This window comes from Anopheles nili, chromosome 2, assembly GCF_943737925.1.
Source record: "Anopheles nili chromosome 2, idAnoNiliSN_F5_01, whole genome shotgun sequence".
In the NCBI taxonomy this organism is placed as follows: domain Eukaryota; kingdom Metazoa; phylum Arthropoda; class Insecta; order Diptera; family Culicidae; genus Anopheles; species Anopheles nili.
Window position 1 is genome coordinate 52,286,377 of NC_071291.1, and position 19,123 is coordinate 52,305,499.

The 19,123-nt window shown below is 36.2% G+C and overlaps 1 protein-coding gene across 1 annotated transcript in view; it reads right to left on the bottom strand.

Annotated features, from left to right (window-relative positions):
• The window catches only part of LOC128725790 (protein sax-3-like), a 43,047-nt gene that overhangs the window by 6,812 nt on the left and 17,112 nt on the right, over positions 1 to 19,123 (bottom strand). The window contains exons 2-4 of the mRNA XM_053819563.1: positions 5,982 to 6,275; positions 3,179 to 3,484; positions 650 to 919 (exon numbers count right to left, since the gene is read on the bottom strand). Coding sequence (XP_053675538.1) covers positions 650 to 919; positions 3,179 to 3,484; positions 5,982 to 6,275 — 870 coding nt within the window. The remainder of the gene's footprint in view (positions 1 to 649; positions 920 to 3,178; positions 3,485 to 5,981; positions 6,276 to 19,123) is intronic.

The window sequence follows — 19,123 nt, forward strand, 5'->3', positions numbered from 1 at the left end:
TGCTTACATTATTTTAAATTTATCATTATTTGTTGGATAATAATAAAAATTAGATAATAAAGATATAAACCATAATAATGAAAGTAGTTAGGACAAAAAAGCCAATGAATCATCAATGAAAGAATGCTTCAAACAATGCATTTCAGAAGAGATATTATAACGTTTATGTTATAGAATTCAACAAAAACAGATTTACACCTGTATTACAAAAAAACAGTGGTACAGTGAATAATGGGATTGCTTGAACAACCAAATCCTTTGCGAGTAGGTTTATTTCTATGAACCAAGCAAAGGATGCATGAGGTCATAAATCTCTGATGTTAATTCTTATCGGACTTCCCTGACGTCATTAGGGAGGTTGGGTATTACAAAATTGACTTCTACCAAAAAAGCATGTACAATGAAGCATACAGCAAACGAAAAAGCATGTACTAATGGAAGCAAATGGATTGCTAGCTTGCTTTGAAACCAAATGATTAATGACAACAGTCGGTGTCAAGTACTTTACCATTCTCAAAATGATACGAAAACTGCACTCATGAAATGAACATGAACTATTATAATGAAATGAAATGTTGATAAATATTAATCTAACTAGCATAGGCCGAAACGAAGGACAATTGAAATGAATTTAAAACATTATACTTACAATAAACAAATAGCTGTGCTTTTGCGCTGATTTGACCAATCGAATTGTGAGCCTCACAAATGTACATCCCTTCGTCTGTGTGTATGACACTGCGTATTACTAAACTGCTGTCTTCCTCTAGAATTATGGCCCTGCCAACAGGAATGTGGCCGTTTTCCTTGCTCCACAGGATTTGCGGTTTAGGATCTCCTTCTACTGCACACAGAAACTGCACTCGTTGACCAACAAGTGCCGTGGCATCCATTGGCTCTAGTTTGAAAAATGGTTTCACTGGAATGGAAATAAAATAAAGTTACAGATTAAATTGCAAAACCAAAAAATGAAAATATGGTACTGAACGAAGGAGTTGAAAGATAAATCGCCATTGGAATGTAAGTCAATTCGTCAATTCAATTGATCATCAATCAGCCGATGTTGCAACGAAACTATATTGTTCCATTAAATTGCACTATGTTATACAAAAAAGGAGGAAAAAGCATTTATTTTGATTTCTTATATGGCAGTAACATGAAATAGAAGGAGAGACAGAACCTGCATACATCTACAATATTTAAAAAAGTTAAAAAATCATTAAGGTTGAAAAATAATATCTACGATTATTCAATCGTTTTTTATTTTAACCAATTTTAAATTATGTTCCATATCTCATACTGCCTATAACGTGTTATAAAAAAATGGTGCTTTCAAGTCCTAGACAAAGTGGATCTCATGCGCATACGCTGCTGATTAGAATTTTGATAAAAAAGGACAAAAAGAATTGAGATCAACTGACTTAGAAAAATTATTATTATTAACCTACGTAGAACAAATATATATACATCAAAAACCATTTTCAATTCAATATTCAGGATTGCGGAAGATTCATACAAAAAACCATAACAAAGTTTGACCCCATCTTTGATAATATACTAACAAACTATCAATCTTAATATTCGTTAGTGTGTGAAACGAAGATGGAAAGGCACATTTGTCAACAAAAATTGAAAAACCCTTCCCGAAAGATTTTTTTTTTTTTGCTATCCCAGCTTGCACTCGTTGACCGGTCAGACCTGTTCGTTTTATTTTAGCTCGGTAGACCACCAAATACCCTCAGGAAAAAAACACTTTTCAACACCACACGGTTACGCTATCGTTAGCATGAAACGTGCGATAAAGCTGAAATGATTTATGACTAGGCACAATATTCCAATTTTCTTCTCAAGAAAGACCAATTTTGCGGTCCGCTCGCTTTCGCACCGACGCCCGAATGGATCAGTTCTTAAAGAATATGCAAAACAAGTACGGATTTTCGAAGTACCTCCTTTCTTTTTAGCTTTAATTTTAGGGCAGGAAAATCCTTCTTGGTACAATGCAATACCCTTGCCAGAAAAACGAAGAACTTTCAACACAGTATCATGGGCTTAAAGGAAACAAGGGCAAACTGTTCCAGCTGCCTACAATCGCACTTCCATTGTGGGTATTGGTGGTGAAACAGCATGAGTGTGCATTTGTTGCCAATATCCGGAAGTCAGCAATAATCAACTGATATCAAGCGGAACACTGCAGGCGTGACCGGAACAGGCAGTGATGAAAGAATAAATCTAACAACAGAAAGGAAAACCCCGAATACCATTGGATACAATCCACGAAAGCGTACCGGAAGGGAGCATTAGAGTCGTTCTAGTCCCGGCCTCCTTTGATTAGTTTATAGGTTTTCATGCAGAAGGTGATCACAAGGACCTACCCATGACTGTTTATTCTTCTGTGGCGGAGAATTTCTCCAGTAAATATCCCCCTTTTTGAGAACGTTTAAGTGCGTTGTTGGGGAAAGCAATCGCCTAGCTCCACAAAGAAATGGTGGGCGTTGCAGAGAAAGTAATATAAAAATTTATGAGCGGGATAAAAGAAATCGAATGGAAAACAAACCACGGCTGCTTTTCTTTGTGCTGGCATTGCTAGCAGTGCCCATTTCGAATATCGAATAGCTCGCCAGCTGCTAATTTACAATTCGATTATGTTATTGAAAGAAGGGCATTGATCAGCAATTTCATTTAGAGAACCAGATGTTCATGTACAGCGCCGCTAACATTGCAAACAACGTACAAAACACTCAAGCATAATAATATAAAATGTCAATGTGAATGTAACTAAGAGCTAAATATCTGTAGCAAAATTTCTCGAACATCATTAATTTATGTTTTTTTTTTAAATTATCAACAGTTTCATTGACTATTGTATATTTCAATTTTATATAAAACATAATTTACATAATATTGAAGTACAAATTGATAATTTAAATTTTTTATTTTATATTTGTAAACCATACTTGCAACACGACATTTGAATCAATAAGGAATGATAATTGAATGTTTAATGCCTTATACATGGCTTAGATTTTACTTAGTTTTAAGGATTAAAAACGGATATAAATGCTCTATCATACACTGAAAAACCATTCGAGTTTAAATCATAGAATCAATCAAATCAATAATCAAACCAAAAAATTGTTATCTATTTCCAACTGTTAATTTATACCTTTCTCATGCTTACCTTGCACTGTGAGTCGAGCAGTATAGCTCTCTCGTTTGCCGACTATGTTGTACGCAATGCATTGATAGTGACCTCCATCCGTTGGTCGAACGTCACTGATAAAAAGATTTCCCCCGTCTACGATCCGCATTCGCCCTATTTCTTTCGCCGATCGAAGTTGATCATCCAATAGTAGCGGAACGTTATCTTTCATCCATCGGATGGATGGTTCGGGACTGCCCTTAGGAGCTCCACACTCCAATAAGGCTTTTTCACCAGCAGCCACTCGTGTATCCTTTGGTTCCATTCGGAAGTCATCACGTAATACTGAAAAGAGATAAAAATATAAAATTGGTGCACGATATTTACCGACAAAACAATTGGTAATGTTTCGTTTTGTTGTTGAAATTTCTGTAGTAAGCTATTAATGATCATCATTAGCATCAAATTGTTACCGTTTTACAAGGAGATTAGATTTTTCTGGAACCAGTTCAGACGCTGTCAATGTCTAGCCATCAGTAGTGCCTTTCTTGTAAAGGATCCTACAATTACATGATTTTATACGATACACTAATACGGGGTGCATGATAGACAGGTAATTATGCTGTTGGCTGATGAACGGGAGGGCAATTATAAGGTTAGTTGAGATGCAACAAAATCGTGTTTCTAATGCCTTGATGAGCGATCGTCTGTGACCTGTATAAGAACCACGTCTGGGCGATTTATAACACGTTCAACGTGTTTTAACATGTTACACCAGGATACCAACATGAACCATCATAAACCCGAGTTTCAGCGCGAAGCAACCCAATCATGTATTATAATTGGAGACCTGGTTCAAGCATGTACAACTTTCAAAGTGCAGAGAGCATGTGAAATGTATCATTAAGCGATGTTATTATAAGCATTTAACTTGTCATCTGTTTTGTAAATGAACTTTTCATTTCAACAGGTAAGATAAAACTTTCCTAGGATGAACTGATGAATTCAAAAAATGTATCCAAAATACTATTGTAGTGTACAAATGAACAGAGGTATCTGATTTATGCAGATTTGCATTCCTGTTCTTCACTTGTTGTTCACAAAAAGTTATCACATACAACGTAAAACACAAGCTTGCTACTTCATTTGATTCAAACAAGACTGGAGAAATTTAGACTATATTTTGTTGTTACCAGTCATTATCCTAAATGATTGACGTCTTATTATTATTTTTCTTAATATTTTCTGACTCGATATTTTTGAGAATTAGATATTCAAAATTCTTTTTATTCACAAAGATAAAAACGCAGTGGCGTAGAAATAAAATCAATTTCATCAGTATTTTGCTGGGAGTTATTTTGGTGCTCGAATAAAATATATATTTCACAGCACATGAGAGCATCATCAATCTTAGGCCACCTCATGGTTATTTATAAAAGTGTCAAAGCATCAATTTCAATGTGACACAACATCACTCCACCTGAATTGATGCTGAGGAAGCAGTAACTATTAGCAAAATGGATGGACTGGCTCAAAGATATAAGCAGTGTAGAGTGTTTCACCTAGTCTGCACTGAGTCAGCTAGGCGTGAAAGAGAGAATATAGAGATGAGGTTAGTGCTATCATTTAATTTCCTGTCTTCCTTACATTATCATCATTACTCTCGCCTTCTGCAGAGCCGCAGGTGATGGTAGATAGGCTCATCTAAAATCAACCTGGTTGCATCAGCAATTGGCTTCGAAACGATACCGCCTCAAACGCGTCCACCCGTTGGGTGGCGACTTGAAAGTGTCGATGCAGAAACAAGAGACAAACTGGCTTGGACGCGATAGCCATTCCAAGTGCCACGGTATTAAAGCGCGTTGTTTCGATCGAGACGGATTATTGTTGTAATAAATAATTATGCAAATCAACTCTGCATAGCGCTATATAGGTTGAGACACTCCGCCTGAAGTATAATAGGTGGAATGAAACAGGTTGAAGGTTTCGCATCTGAACTATGGTGGCGCCATGATACTTCTTCCTTATCTGAAGAATATTGATTACAGATAGAAACAATGAGAAGCAACCGTTGCGACGATGTTTCATTATGAACGGCGAAAGATTGATGTTTGACCGCGTAAATTCTGGTAAGCTAGACTGGCAATTATACAACTTATTATTTTTCTATAGCACTAACTTTACACGAAAGTAACACCGAAGCAAGTAAGTTTTTATATGAATAAATAATTACATAACTTATAACACATTAATGATACTCTTTAAAATATAAGTACTTAAGCATTAATAATGCATTGATAAATCATCAAGTTTCAGCAAAATCGGGCATTATTCATATCTTTAAATTTTTTTTAAATATTTCTCTGGGAAGTAGCTCGAAAGCCCCCAATGTTGTAAGTGAGGGCATGAAACTCCACTACTCGTTGAAAGAAGCGTATATGCCAACTTTTCATTGCAACCTGGAATTGTTTGTACTTTTAAAAGATTTTTTTTATATTCCGTAGTATGTTGTATAAAACCCAATTTTGTCAAGCACTCAGTTGAGAGGAGTTAAACATTACTATTTTTTTTTTGAAACAGCAGGAAAAAGTACAAAAGTATTATATTTCAGACAAATATGTTTACAACATTTGTAAATATATGAACAATTTTGATTTTTTTTGCGAAGGGGGATTATATAGGAACAAATCTAATAAACAAAAGTTATAAGCGACCATGCGTTGTAGTGATCGATATTGCATTAGAAAAAAAGTATTATAATATAAAAAAACTGCAACAGTTTTGATTATTGATAAACGGTTTGTTTCTAAATACTACATCGTTTTAGTATTGATTCACTTACATGCAATTTGCAGCGTAGCATTTCGGCTCTCGGCCATCCCAGCATGATTTGTCGCAACACAGTGGTAGACCCCAGCATCGTTCTCTTTTTTGCTGTGCGATGTTCGGAGAAAAAACAACGAACCATCGGGCAACAAGAGATGGTTTGGTGTCAATTTTATAGGCTCGCCATCCTTATACCACTGGATAGTTGGTTCCGGCTTTCCATCGGCTTTGCAATTCAACGTGACGGGATCGTTTTTGGGTACGACCTGGTTGTTTGGATGCTCGACGATACGAGGAGCTCGGTACGGACCTGAAATTAAAAGGGGTAAAATATGAGGTACGTTTAATCATTAATATGAAATAACGTAGAGCAATATCAGCATTAAATATGTAAATTAAGCACTAACACACTGTCATATGCACAAATCTTAGGCCCTCTCCGAGCGCCAGGGAAACGTTAAAACGAAAACCTTTGCAAAGACACACGTTGATAAAGTTATAATTTTAACTTGCAGCCTAACGCACATGGAATCCCGTTGCCCTGGCAACCTAAACTAATCCTAAAAGCCTATGTTGTCGGTAGACGGCTGCGAAACTGTTGATAGCGCCATGTTCTCGTAATGATTTCAAATGACTCAACGGATTATACCACGGTACTAGCTTTCAGACTGCTGGAGCATCGACGACCAACCCTGCTGTAATAACAAGTTCTCATTTCATGATCCCAATATCTTTGGAACAACATCAGGCGCAAATAGCAGGATTAGAAGGACCGGAAGGACCGCTCGATCCATCTGCAATGGATGGGAATGCAAATGGAAGCCGTTTAATATACACTCAATTTGACAGCTTCATTTAATCAACGCAGCCTAGCGTCATCGTGGTCCTGGGCAACGACGTTCGGATTTCCTTTGCGATGCACTTTCTCAAATAACCAGAGTCAGCTCTAGCAGCCGCCAGCGGTAAACTCCCGCTCTTGAAGGACCAAGCAAACTGGTTCCAACCCGAACCGCTCTACGGATTAAGCTCGAATGGCGTCTGCAACCTGTCTTCATAAAGTTTGCTTCGATCCGCCTGCAGCGAAAGTGCATCTGACAACACGCCGGCATGAAGAAGACGATGAGGCGGGTAGGATGCACTCGCACAAGTGATAAGCAAGCTGAGAAATTGGCACAAAACAAGTGTGGAAATGAAATCGCAAGAGTATGGAATTTCGATCAAATTATACTTTCCAAAACATTTATTTAATTACGTTTATAATTTACAGCATGTACAAATTTTAATTCGAATTTTTAAAAACTAGGTTTACTATGGAAATAAAAATCCAGATGTTCTAGTCATATTATTTAAAGACAATTATCTTATTTTTCAATTTTCAATTTATAGTTGTTTTTACATTGAATAAAAATTAAAAGCAAAGAAAATAACAATAAAAGACCATTACTTTTCGGTAAAGTCAAATGTATTCAGTATTTGACTAATCATATATTCTTATTAGTCTTAATCCTTAAATTATTTTGATTTATTTATATCGTTCAAACAATTATAAAACTATGCATACCGTGTAAGCTGTGAAATAAGTTAGTAAGCTGTGGTATTATAAACTTCTAAGCTCTTAACATATCTTGAACGACATAAAGTAACATAAATTGTTCTAGCCAGAGTAAGGCAAACCAGCAATCTATTCATTATTTTATAATGCGAAGCACTTTGATCTCAACCGAAATGATATATATGGTTACATTGACGTGGAAACACGGTCAATTCTTATGGCAATATGAATATCCACGCACAGGCAGTAACTTTTGCATATAAAAATAAAAAGTAACAAAAAAAGTAAATAAAATGGCAATTAAAGAGCGCATGGTGGTTTCTCTACTTCCAGTGCATCTACGGTGATTTGAAACTTCTGAGCGAGCACTTTTATGCACTAATGCGCCATAGTCAGATGTGAAAACCTACACAATACTACCCCCACACCATTCATGGGGTCACCATTGTCAATGCTTTCACCCACATGGTTGAGTTTGTGGGCAGAAAAAAGCATGCTATGCACTGAGAATACGGAAAAGCGTGTGCCGTGCTATGCGAGAAGAGATCGAAGATCAATCAGGTGAACCACATTATCACCCCCTCTGAACCCGTCCGCATGCTCTTTCAACCTATTTTTACACATATTATGCATACGTCGGACTAGCGGAAAGTTGCACAAGCAACTTGCATATAGGTGAATACGTGGGACGCACCCGCCTAGAGCAGTTCCATAATTGCACATTTATTAGTCATTGTCTCGAAGGAAATGTCATTTGTGCGTGGCATGAAATGCACCGTAATCGGTCGTTTGCACTCTTTTCCATCCTCAGCGCAGCGTGCTCTATAGCCTAAAGCAACATGAACCGTTTTTCTGTGATCCATTCCGAAAGCGAATGCGATGAATAAATCGGCTCTTTAATATAACCTGCAGGTATCATTAGCATGACTAGACCGGCAAAAAAGCTTAAGAGGAATCATAATTTTTCTTCGATGATCGTAATCTCTCACAAGTGGAAAAGATTGTTCCTTTAATATCCAATCATTCTTCCAATGTTAGTAATATTAAATAGTTTAGCAATATTATATGTAATATATATCAAAAAACTTTTATCATAATCATAATAAAAAGCCATATCAACAACCTTTTATTATAGTCGTACAACATAGTCTAATCATTTGAGAAACTTATTTCAAATTTGAAATATAATTTTGCAAAAATTATGATTTTTGAGGAGATTTATGAAATTGTTTTAGCCTATAATTAAAATTTATTTTAGTGAACAAGATTGGGTGAGCAACATACCAAATCTCCCACCAATGTCCATACACGATGTTACACATTTGATTCGTATTTTATAATTTCGTTAACAATTTACAAAATTAATATCCACATTTATGGAAATCATTATAGATGTGATTATCTATACGCATGCATCCTAAAAATTCGAAAAGTTATGTTTTGTTTTTTTAAAGATGCAAAAGAAATGAATAGCGAATAAAAGTAAAGAAAACATGCTTATTTTGAAATTCCTGACAACTTTATCCATCACGTTACACCAAGAGCAACGTCCCAGAGAAGTTTATTCTGGTTTGATTTTTACCGTCTGCCTGTGCAGTTCTGATGCTATGAGTGAGAAAAACGTAGAAAAAGCAGCCAAGATTTGCGATGAGTAAATATTTTCCTTTCCACAAGCCGTTCAAACTGTCGACTTTTGGATGTTCTCCCGGCATTTCCGACAGGGCACTCTCGTTCTTCTGACATAATAGTTCGAAATTCCTTGGTCGGAATTCGGAGGCGTTTCCAAACGGCGGTGTACACGAACGCTGCAGACGAGGCGAACCTCGTCCATAAATAAATCAACGCCAATCATCATGCAAAAGGCGAAACAGTCCTACCACCCGTGCCGTGTACTCTATTTTTTTAACACAAAGATGAGATGTGATGATTGTGTGGCCATTCATCTTCCGTTAAGTAGGAAATTACGGTGGTGGCAACGATATCAGCATTTGTCAAAACCTGCGTTCTCTCACGGTAGGTATTGGGTGATATAATGTTTTCACTCAATTCAAAGGCCGCCACTATTCGCCCAATTAAATTAAAACCCTTATCAGTGTGTAACGGACACCTAATCAACACCGGTTACCTCTTTCCTAACGGTGCACCCACACTGCAACGGGACACGTCTGTTCAAGCTTCTTGTTCCAGGCAAAAGATAAATGCTTTTTATGTCGCCCTGCCATGAGACATTCCAGTGGCGCCAAGATATACAATAAACTGCTGGCAACGTTCATCTAGCACGTTTGCTCTGGACACAACCCATCAGTTTCGTTTCTCGAACACAACCGGGAGCCAGAATCGTTAGTTTTGCATCCAAATATTTATGAGCTGTGCAGTGAGAAAGTCTACAACCAGGCTGGCTGTTAGATCATCCAGCATACTAAAAATGCTCCAACCATACGGTCATCTCCCTTTCCGTAACAACGATAACTCGAATCTGCACCATTCGCGTGGGGATTTCGTGGCAGAAGAGAACCAACGTATACGGCGGTTTATCCCACCGCTGGATACCAATCCCCTTGCACTTTTATTGTGGCTCACTGACCGAACTGCAGGAAACCATCCTGCCAGTGATGAAAATTAGAGCACCAATGCCAGATCCACTAAAGTTGAGCTCTCCCTGTGTTTGTCGGTTTGCCGCTAGGTTTTATTGGGAAATTTTATTGATATAGTTTTTAATGGCGGTGCCTTTGACAAATTTAACGACCAACCTAACACCCGTTCGTATATGTAAAAACAAAATGCTTCAATGCGCATCTCACATCTAAGCCAGAGCCGATTTGATTCAAACCAATTTAGTTGAGTGAGAGCATTGAATATCGTTGCGAGGCGTGTTTTTTCACACTAGGTCTCATTTTATGCACAAAATGCAGATCTGAATTCACAAGGAACAAACTTTGGTTTATGAAAAATGTTATTCATGTTAAACGAGAACTTTAAAGTTACGCTATCATATTAGACGAACAACTAAACAACAACAAAAATTTAACCATATTCTGCTTTTTAACAGCTATTTATACAATCTAAACATGAAATATATTTATATTAATACATACTGTAACGAAAAACCTACACAAAAATTTTTGTTGACGTTTTGAAAAATATAAATATGAAATACAATTGCTGTTAAAAGCTATTATTAAAGGAAATCATTGAAAATAGTACGCTGCTTTACGATGAGATTATGCAAAAGAGTGTATATGGCCAGTCAAGAGGATATTTAAAACATAAATGATGGTAATGAGTTTCTTATTAGTAATCATGGTTCATCGGGGACGACCTGGACCGTGCTAAAATATTGTTCTTCTGTAGATGTTAGGTCAACAGACATGGGTTAATCACTCATCTTGTGCCGCTCTACTTTATAAAGGGTAGTTAAACGCCACACCTAGTGCGAGACAGATATTGTAGTCAACGGGCCATGTCATACTTCTTCCTTCCTCACCCAATTCAACGCTCATCATCATCAACACCATACACGCCTGACTTCTTTGACTTTTCGTGACGTTTCGCTTTAGCACCCAGCAGAGGAACGATCAGCTCTACATGAGCATTTAGCGTACGGGCTTCTCTGTTGAAAAATCAGTTTGCCCCGTAACCATTGGGTCCTTTCTACGATGCTGAGTGAAAAAAGGAAAACAAAATGCATGCTCTCAAGAAACCACGACAACTGATAGGGTTCAGGGCAAAGGTAACAAAGTGGACGTTCGTTCGTTGCCTTTGTTGAGAGCCGTCCCAATTGACTTCAAATGCAACCACGTAGCTTGAAGCTCAATGAGCTTGCAAACTGTCAACATGAACAGCTCTTTCTCCATTACAATTTACCCTATAATTTAACTTACTTGACAAGCATTATAAAGTACACTACTACTCCATAAAAATAGCAGAAAATCAATCTCACTCTAGAAATTTACATCAACATATTTACAACATATTTTAAGAGCTATAACATGATAATTCTAAAATGTTATAAATTAAACATAGTAAAATCTCAAAGTTTACACAATTATATTACTTATACGATAACGAGATGCAAGCTGTTATCTAGCCTTATTACTTCATTCGTGTTAGCATGATAACTATTATCAACTATTTGACAACATAGCCTAATGTCACAGACTTCAATTTGCGATGTTATGCTAGTATGCTTAAACCATGTTTAGTTCATTTGTTAGGGTGTTTTATACATTCTGCTTCAACGCCTCAAAAAAGCATTTATTTTTCAAAGCAGTTTGACCGCGTGGAGGATCCGGAAATATGTCCCCATCAGATGTTATACGTTTCTTGATAATGGGGCGTAAAATATATACGGAATTAATTTTTTAACAAATTACGGGGACCACATTCTGAACCTAATCGAATAGAAACCTATTACATTTATTAATTTTTGAAACATCAATCTTACGTTAAGATAAAAGGATTGAAGAAAAATCTTACTATTAAAACATTTTTCTTTGTAAAATAAAAACAGCGCAAATTTGCAACTCGTTTCCATCGCACAAGCTCCAAAGAACCATCGCCGGATCACACGCATATCCTCTTACGACCCCAACATAAACGACAAATGGAAAATAATGCGGATGTACACTAAATTTGGTGCGCGGTGAGGCGGTTTATACAATAACTGCTCATCGCAAAATACACACGCGAACCACTACAGCAAGGAATGCAAGGGCACGGTTGTTGGCTTGGCACGACACCTAACGCAAACAGAACCCGATGTGTGCTGCGGCTTCGTACAACTAGTGCCCTTGTCTCTTTCCCAAATTGTGTTGATCCTTCCATTGCCTTTCTGTCCCAGCGCTCCAACAGACTTGGGAGTGCCGCCTTCATGAATGAGGCTACATTTTAAGGATTTAATTAATTTTAGACACGCCAACCCCATTTCGGCGTTGCGTATCATTTCATATTCATAGAATATTTAGGAGCGAGATTTCCGCTTTGACGAGCAAGGCAAAAAAAAGCCCAATAACGAGCCTACGTTTGACTAGGCTTTTTTACTGCTCCTAATTGCCTAATGCTTTTTTACGCAAATTGGTTTACGGTGGGTCTTTTCGTAAGCATTCTCCACTACGCGCTTTGCTGCTCCAAATACAAATGATTTCCTAAATGCTCGTGGCCTACTTAATACAATGAAAAAGTTGCGACCATTTAATTTTGCATTGAAGTAAGAAGTGACGAGCATAAGTTTTCATTGACAAAAACAATCTTATCGTAAGTTTCGAAATATTCTCAAAACGAAATACACAATATTGACTAAACAACACTTCACACCACACATTATTTTCACGTATGTACATGAAATCAATAGGCTTATTACGCAAAGCATTTCTACAGCCAACGTGAGCATTTTATGTTTTGAAAACAAACACATTATCTTCCAGGAACAAAAATACCATTCGTATTCATTTATTGAATTTTAACAGTTCCTTTCTGGAATCAATTGTACGATTTGAGATAAAATATAATGAAAATAATATTTAAGAATAAATTATGCATTGTGCAGTTAATAATGTCAGCCAAATAAACCGTACTCCGTTAAATCAAATATATTATAATTATACTTGATTGCAGTCGAATTTTAACATATTTCCTTTTCTGTACCCCGTTTATGTATTTATGTCACTGCTTTTTATTTGCACTTTAGTTAATATTTTACCAAGTTAATAGGTATGGCATTTAAAAATCTGACGCATCACCAATAAGACACAAATTAATGATTGATATTTGAATCTTTTAAAAACCTTTCGTTCGCTATTGCTGGGATCCCGTGGTGCTGCTTTGAAAGCAAGATCCAGTTACAACTCTGACAAATCACACATAAAGATGCACAAATTCGGTTCCACTTTCATGCGTCCTAGTCTGAGCCTTTTTAATCTCGTTTGACTTATGGAGTATCATTGCCCGCTGATATTATGGCTTATGAAGAAGTCATTTAAGACACATTCAATATTCTTTATTCCAAAATTCAATGTTCCGTTTCGATGTATGTGAGAAAAAAATAACCAACGCCATGTTACCTCTTTTTGATAATCAACGACAACGTCGTAAGTTTGTGTACAATAATACATCAAATGAATGACCCATTTATGTGGATCCAGAACACTGTATATTGAATTTTAAAGATATAGTGACAATAAAATATTTTGAGCATTTCTTTTGCAAAGACATACTAAAATTCACTTGTCCATCTTTCCATCCTTTCCATCACCCTCAAAATTATCTTGGAATCAATATAAGCTAATATTTTGAAGGAATTAATGTAATAATTTTTTGATAACTGAATTTTGTTTAAAACAAAAAGTAACAATTAAAACGCCATGGGAGCCTCTGTGTATATTTATACATATCCATAAAAATTGATAAACTAATTTTGCAATATATATTAGTCGAATTCACATTTATTTACACTTGCGGCATGCAAGTAAACCCGTATAGTTTTGCGGCCTTTTTTCTTATGAGCTTATGAATTTACTTTACGAACAAGAAGCCACTACAGTCTACTTTTGACACGCCCTTGATTCTCAGCACCTCACCGAGTTTGGCAGGCTTATAACTTGCCAACTTTACAAAACCGATGACAATAAGAATAACTAATTTTTGTGTATTTGGAATATACTATATCATTTTCACATTCTTTCTTATTTTCACAGCTATTATACGCATGATTTTAGATGGTAGGATATGATATTAAAGTTGACTCCAGAAAGACAAAAAAAATGAAGTTTGTCAATTTGAAAAGTCTGTTTTGATCATTTTCTGACACCCAATCACGCGGGTTGTGGTCGTTGGCATTGATGATATTTAACAAGTGTATTTAACAATATGATATTTAACAACACCAGCCCAATTCCAGATAATAAAATTAATGTCAATTCAAAAAATATTCAAACAATCAATACATCCAACACTAGTAGCGATGGTGAACATTTCGACACATTCTCACATTATGAAAATTATACATCATGGCTTGTTTCAAATACGATACTATTTCATTATTGTACCAATACTATATGTATAAGCTATTTTTCTATCCCTCATTGATATTTGATTAATTCGTTAAATTAGAATGTAGTTTCTCCATGTAGAGACACCAATGAGCCAACGGCATTCAATCGGAGTGTTAATTATAACGCCCAAACATCATTCGTTGATTCATTCAATTTGAAAACATACAACATAAAAAATTGCCAACATAGAAACAGCGATGAGACTGATTTAAAGCTATTTTCAACATACATCGAAAGTAAACACTTTAAGAATTTATTTGTGGTCTTTTCTCACAATTTACCAACTTCATTGTAAAGTTTCGTTGTAAAGTTCTTCTTTACACCGATCTTCAATCGATCCGCTTTCTTCGAAGAGCCCCCGCGCATGCAGTGACATGGCGTGAACAGAAAGGTATTTTCCTCTCTCGCTTTTCGATAGCCCCACTGTTAGCCTGACGTGTGCTTGTTGACATCGCCGAAACGGCAACAACTGAAACGCCAAAACAAATGCTAAATTTAAGCGCTCGGATCATCCATCTTTCCCAGATGTCTTACTTTGCGTTGTACACAATTCATCACTAAAAACGCGGTAGGTTGAACTGGTTTATGGTGGGTACGGGTTTAAGCAGGCGACAGACAAGCGAACGAAACCGTGACGAAAACCGGCTCCAAAAACGTCCTCCTGGGGTACCGTCAAACTCGATAACTTGATGATTCGAACGCCGCACTCCTCAAATACAACATGGAATTTACGGATGAAGAAAAGAGCACCAGCATCGATCTCAACCAGTTCACATCAGCATCAGTTGCTCTACCGAAGAGAACGCTCAAATTTAATTCTGTTTTTCGTCGTGAGATGGCAACACACCTTTGGCGAGCTGTTACGGTATGTTTTCAACAAATACAATACATAAAATTGTATTATAATTCGAATTCAAAATAATAAATAATGTTGGATTACATAATAATGTTTTATATAATCACATTTCAATGTGAGTTACCAAATTTGTATATCTTTTTAATTTAAAACAAGACATCGATAATAATTACCTACTCCAATAGCATAATTTATTTCTTGGCCAAAACCACACACTTTTCATGTTTTTAAATATGAAGCATCTAACAAGCAGTAACATGAACTAATATGTTTATTATTATATTGCATTGTAAACTATGTATAATTTTGGCTCATACAATAATATTTCTTAAAATGTCAAAAGAGATCAAGAAACATGCTATGTGAGTCTCTTTTCTTTAGAGTTATGAAAAAAAATTCACACGAAACAATCACGAATGCGCGATGAGCGGATGATCTGCTATCAAGTTTAGTTAATCCGAATATTTCGAGTGGAGAACGTGTTTTTTTGATTGAAGCGATTGGAACAAATTAAGGATTATGGCAGTGACGGGTTGTTAGCAGAAGCCGTACAAAACTCTATACCAGTTGATTTTAGGAGAACTGGATCCTGTTGAAATGTTGATGACAATCTCCTTTAGACAAGTCTCATGAGTGTGAGATACAACAGACAACAAAAATAACAAAGTGTCAACTCGCACATTCAGTAACAAGCAGTAACATTATCGCTCTTATAATCAAAAATTTCCCATCTGATAAGATAAACCAAAACCGATCAAAATGCTTAATCAACAAATAAAAATATTCGGAAATTAGTATGTGAACAGACTAATGTGTTTCAAAAAGCTTATGTGTGAAAGTACAAATAGCGTATCAGCTTAAATTAATTGTTTAATATATTGTGAATATTATCTAGCATTTTATTGCTTATCATTCGAGCTTATTCCAGATGAAAAAAACACCAAAGACCAAAGAGAGGAAGTGAAGATCGACAAGCGTATCGTAATAAACTGGATTTGCAATATCAATCACAACAAAATTAGAAATTGTATCATTTATTAAAATAAAAGCAGGGTTGAATTAGTCCATACCCGTATACATTATTTTCTAATAGAATAAGAAATACAAAAACCAAAACAAACATACTACACTTTCAAAAAACAATTATCCAACTTAACAATATATTTTGGGACAATATATAAGCTTTCATTCAGATTCAAATAAGGCAATTAATTCAAAAAATCAAAACAATTAGTTTGAACAACGGCTTGACGAAAGAAATAACATTTGAATAGTTCTCCATTTTTTTGTTTCTCATCAGGAAGATCGACTCAATAAATAAATAAATTAATGGAATTTGAACTCTCACCGAATTTAAATTCTAAGGATAAGAGATGAGCAAAAAAATAATTTAAAATTTATAGAATCAAAATTTAAAGCACAAAACCTAGAAAAAATCATTTACTGTACACATTCGTATACGCAGAGATTTTAAAATTACTAGGCATAAGTTAGTAAAGGACTAGTACAGTCACCACTACCACCATCGGCTGAAATTGCTCGTTTGGAGCCAGGTTGAAATGTAACAACTCTCAGTACGGTGATGGAATAAGCAAACGAAGGACCGACAGGCTTTTACAGTTTCAAACTTGATTTTCTCCCCTTTTTAGAGTTTTGCATCGAGTAACAATAGCAACCCCTTTTAGTATCTTTCTAGCTCCAGCTTTGGGTGGTTCAGAAACCGACTTTATTACCCTTCGCTCCCTAAACAGTATTTGTTGTCGTTCGCTTAATTCCTTCCATTCCTCTGGGTTTCATGCATTTAAAATTAAAATTAAATACACAAATACTACGGCCCCAAGGAAGCGGCGGCCCAAGGCGAGCTAACGAATAAACTTCCCTCCGGTATATCCGGTTCCGGATAGAGTCTGCTATCAATTTCCAGCCAAACACCGAAAGTCAGGAAGGGTTGGAACATTGTTTTCAGCCAATCATCCAAATAGGACCTTTCAAATTGCGCTACACGTTTATACTAGTGGGAGCAGTTTAATCTTACTGCTGAATCAAGCACCGACACCGCAAAAATTGACACCCTTTTACTCTGGCGTTGTCGGGTATTTGATCGAAACAGTGTTTACTAAGAAATTGCGTTACAGGCTTTGTTCATACCAACCGTAGGAATATTTTATCAAAATTCTTGTGGCTCAAGAAGATAGTGACATAATATCGTACTCCTGCTCGTAATAAGTATGCTGCAGGGAGGTAAATGGATATAACATGGTTCAATGTTACATCGTTTGGAGAGTCTTGCACAACATTCGATAAGATATCAAAATCCAGAAACGCAGCCATTGCCGCAGCTGAAGTGTCATGGTAAATTCCGGTATCTGCTAACTTTCCTGGTCTTAATTTCTAACGGATGTAGACATATCAAGCAAAAAACTGTCATGTATTTGCAGAGAGAACAGCAAATGGTATTAAATTCTCTTAAAGCCAGGTCTACTGCAATACAGCTTAATCCATGAGGCAATCCTCCGCATTTCGAAGCATAGCACATATCATGGTGGCGATGTCAGTCAAACGTGCCAAATCCGGATGGTGATCATCGTGTGTGTTTATCTTTCCATCGGATTTAATAATGAAATAAAATGAGATGTTTCCCATTGCGAAGCGATTGTGCGATGACGATGGCGACAAGAACGTCTGTATCCCCACTGAAAGATGTGAATAGACATTTTCCAGCGTATCAGCAAAAAGACCAAAAAAAACTGTATTCTTAGAACCATGCTTCCCATCCTTTCATTGCCACCATAGCATTACGAATTGATTTCAATAAAAGACTGCATGTAGGTCGCAGTGTGTAGTGTGTTTGACGCGCAATGACAAGAATCCAAAATGATGACTCCATTAGATTTTATGTCTCACCCGGGAAACTCGCCACCATGTGGAGCTGATTTCGGAAACGTTGATAATGAGATAAGGCACTTGGAATGGCTGACACCCGGAAAGCTAGGAAGAATGCGTTTCGCGTCCCTATGGCTGCTTGTTGGACAGCGATATGCTGCGTTAAACTAATAATTAGGATAAACATCCTACAATGCGACACGCAAAAACAACTTCAACTTCGAAGAAATTCTTCAAATGTATGATATATTTAATTGATGAAGATTCATAAATATGATATATCATTGTAATTTTGTTTTTGTATTTTTTGTATTATATTTCACCAATGAAATCATAAAAATCATAAAAAGTGACTTATAAAAAGGAAGTATTATTGAGAAAAAGTAAATTTTTCGATGTATCCAAATTTTTCATGCATGTGCTTTAAACAGTAACTTCTTCATATAAAACGTAGTATTTCATATATTTTTTCTAAGGTAAACTAAACAGTTTGCTTTTGACAGTATTCTTTGAAATATAAGAAGAAAAAATAATGTATTGTATTCTAACTAAGCTGTTTGCTTACTTTTGTATTTTTATAATTTTACTATAAGAAAATCATATCGGTTTCATCGTGGTGAGCTGGTTTAATGATATTTCCTTTAAGATCTAACTGAAAAGAGCACCATAGATCGCTCTGACCTCCACGCCAGCGTATTATATCAACGTCACCATTAAAATACACTTTCGTACCCCCTTGACCAGGAAGAAATTAGTCTATTAATTCTCAACAAACCATCACTCAACCTGTCGTTCAGCGGCTCCGTAATTCCGCATGC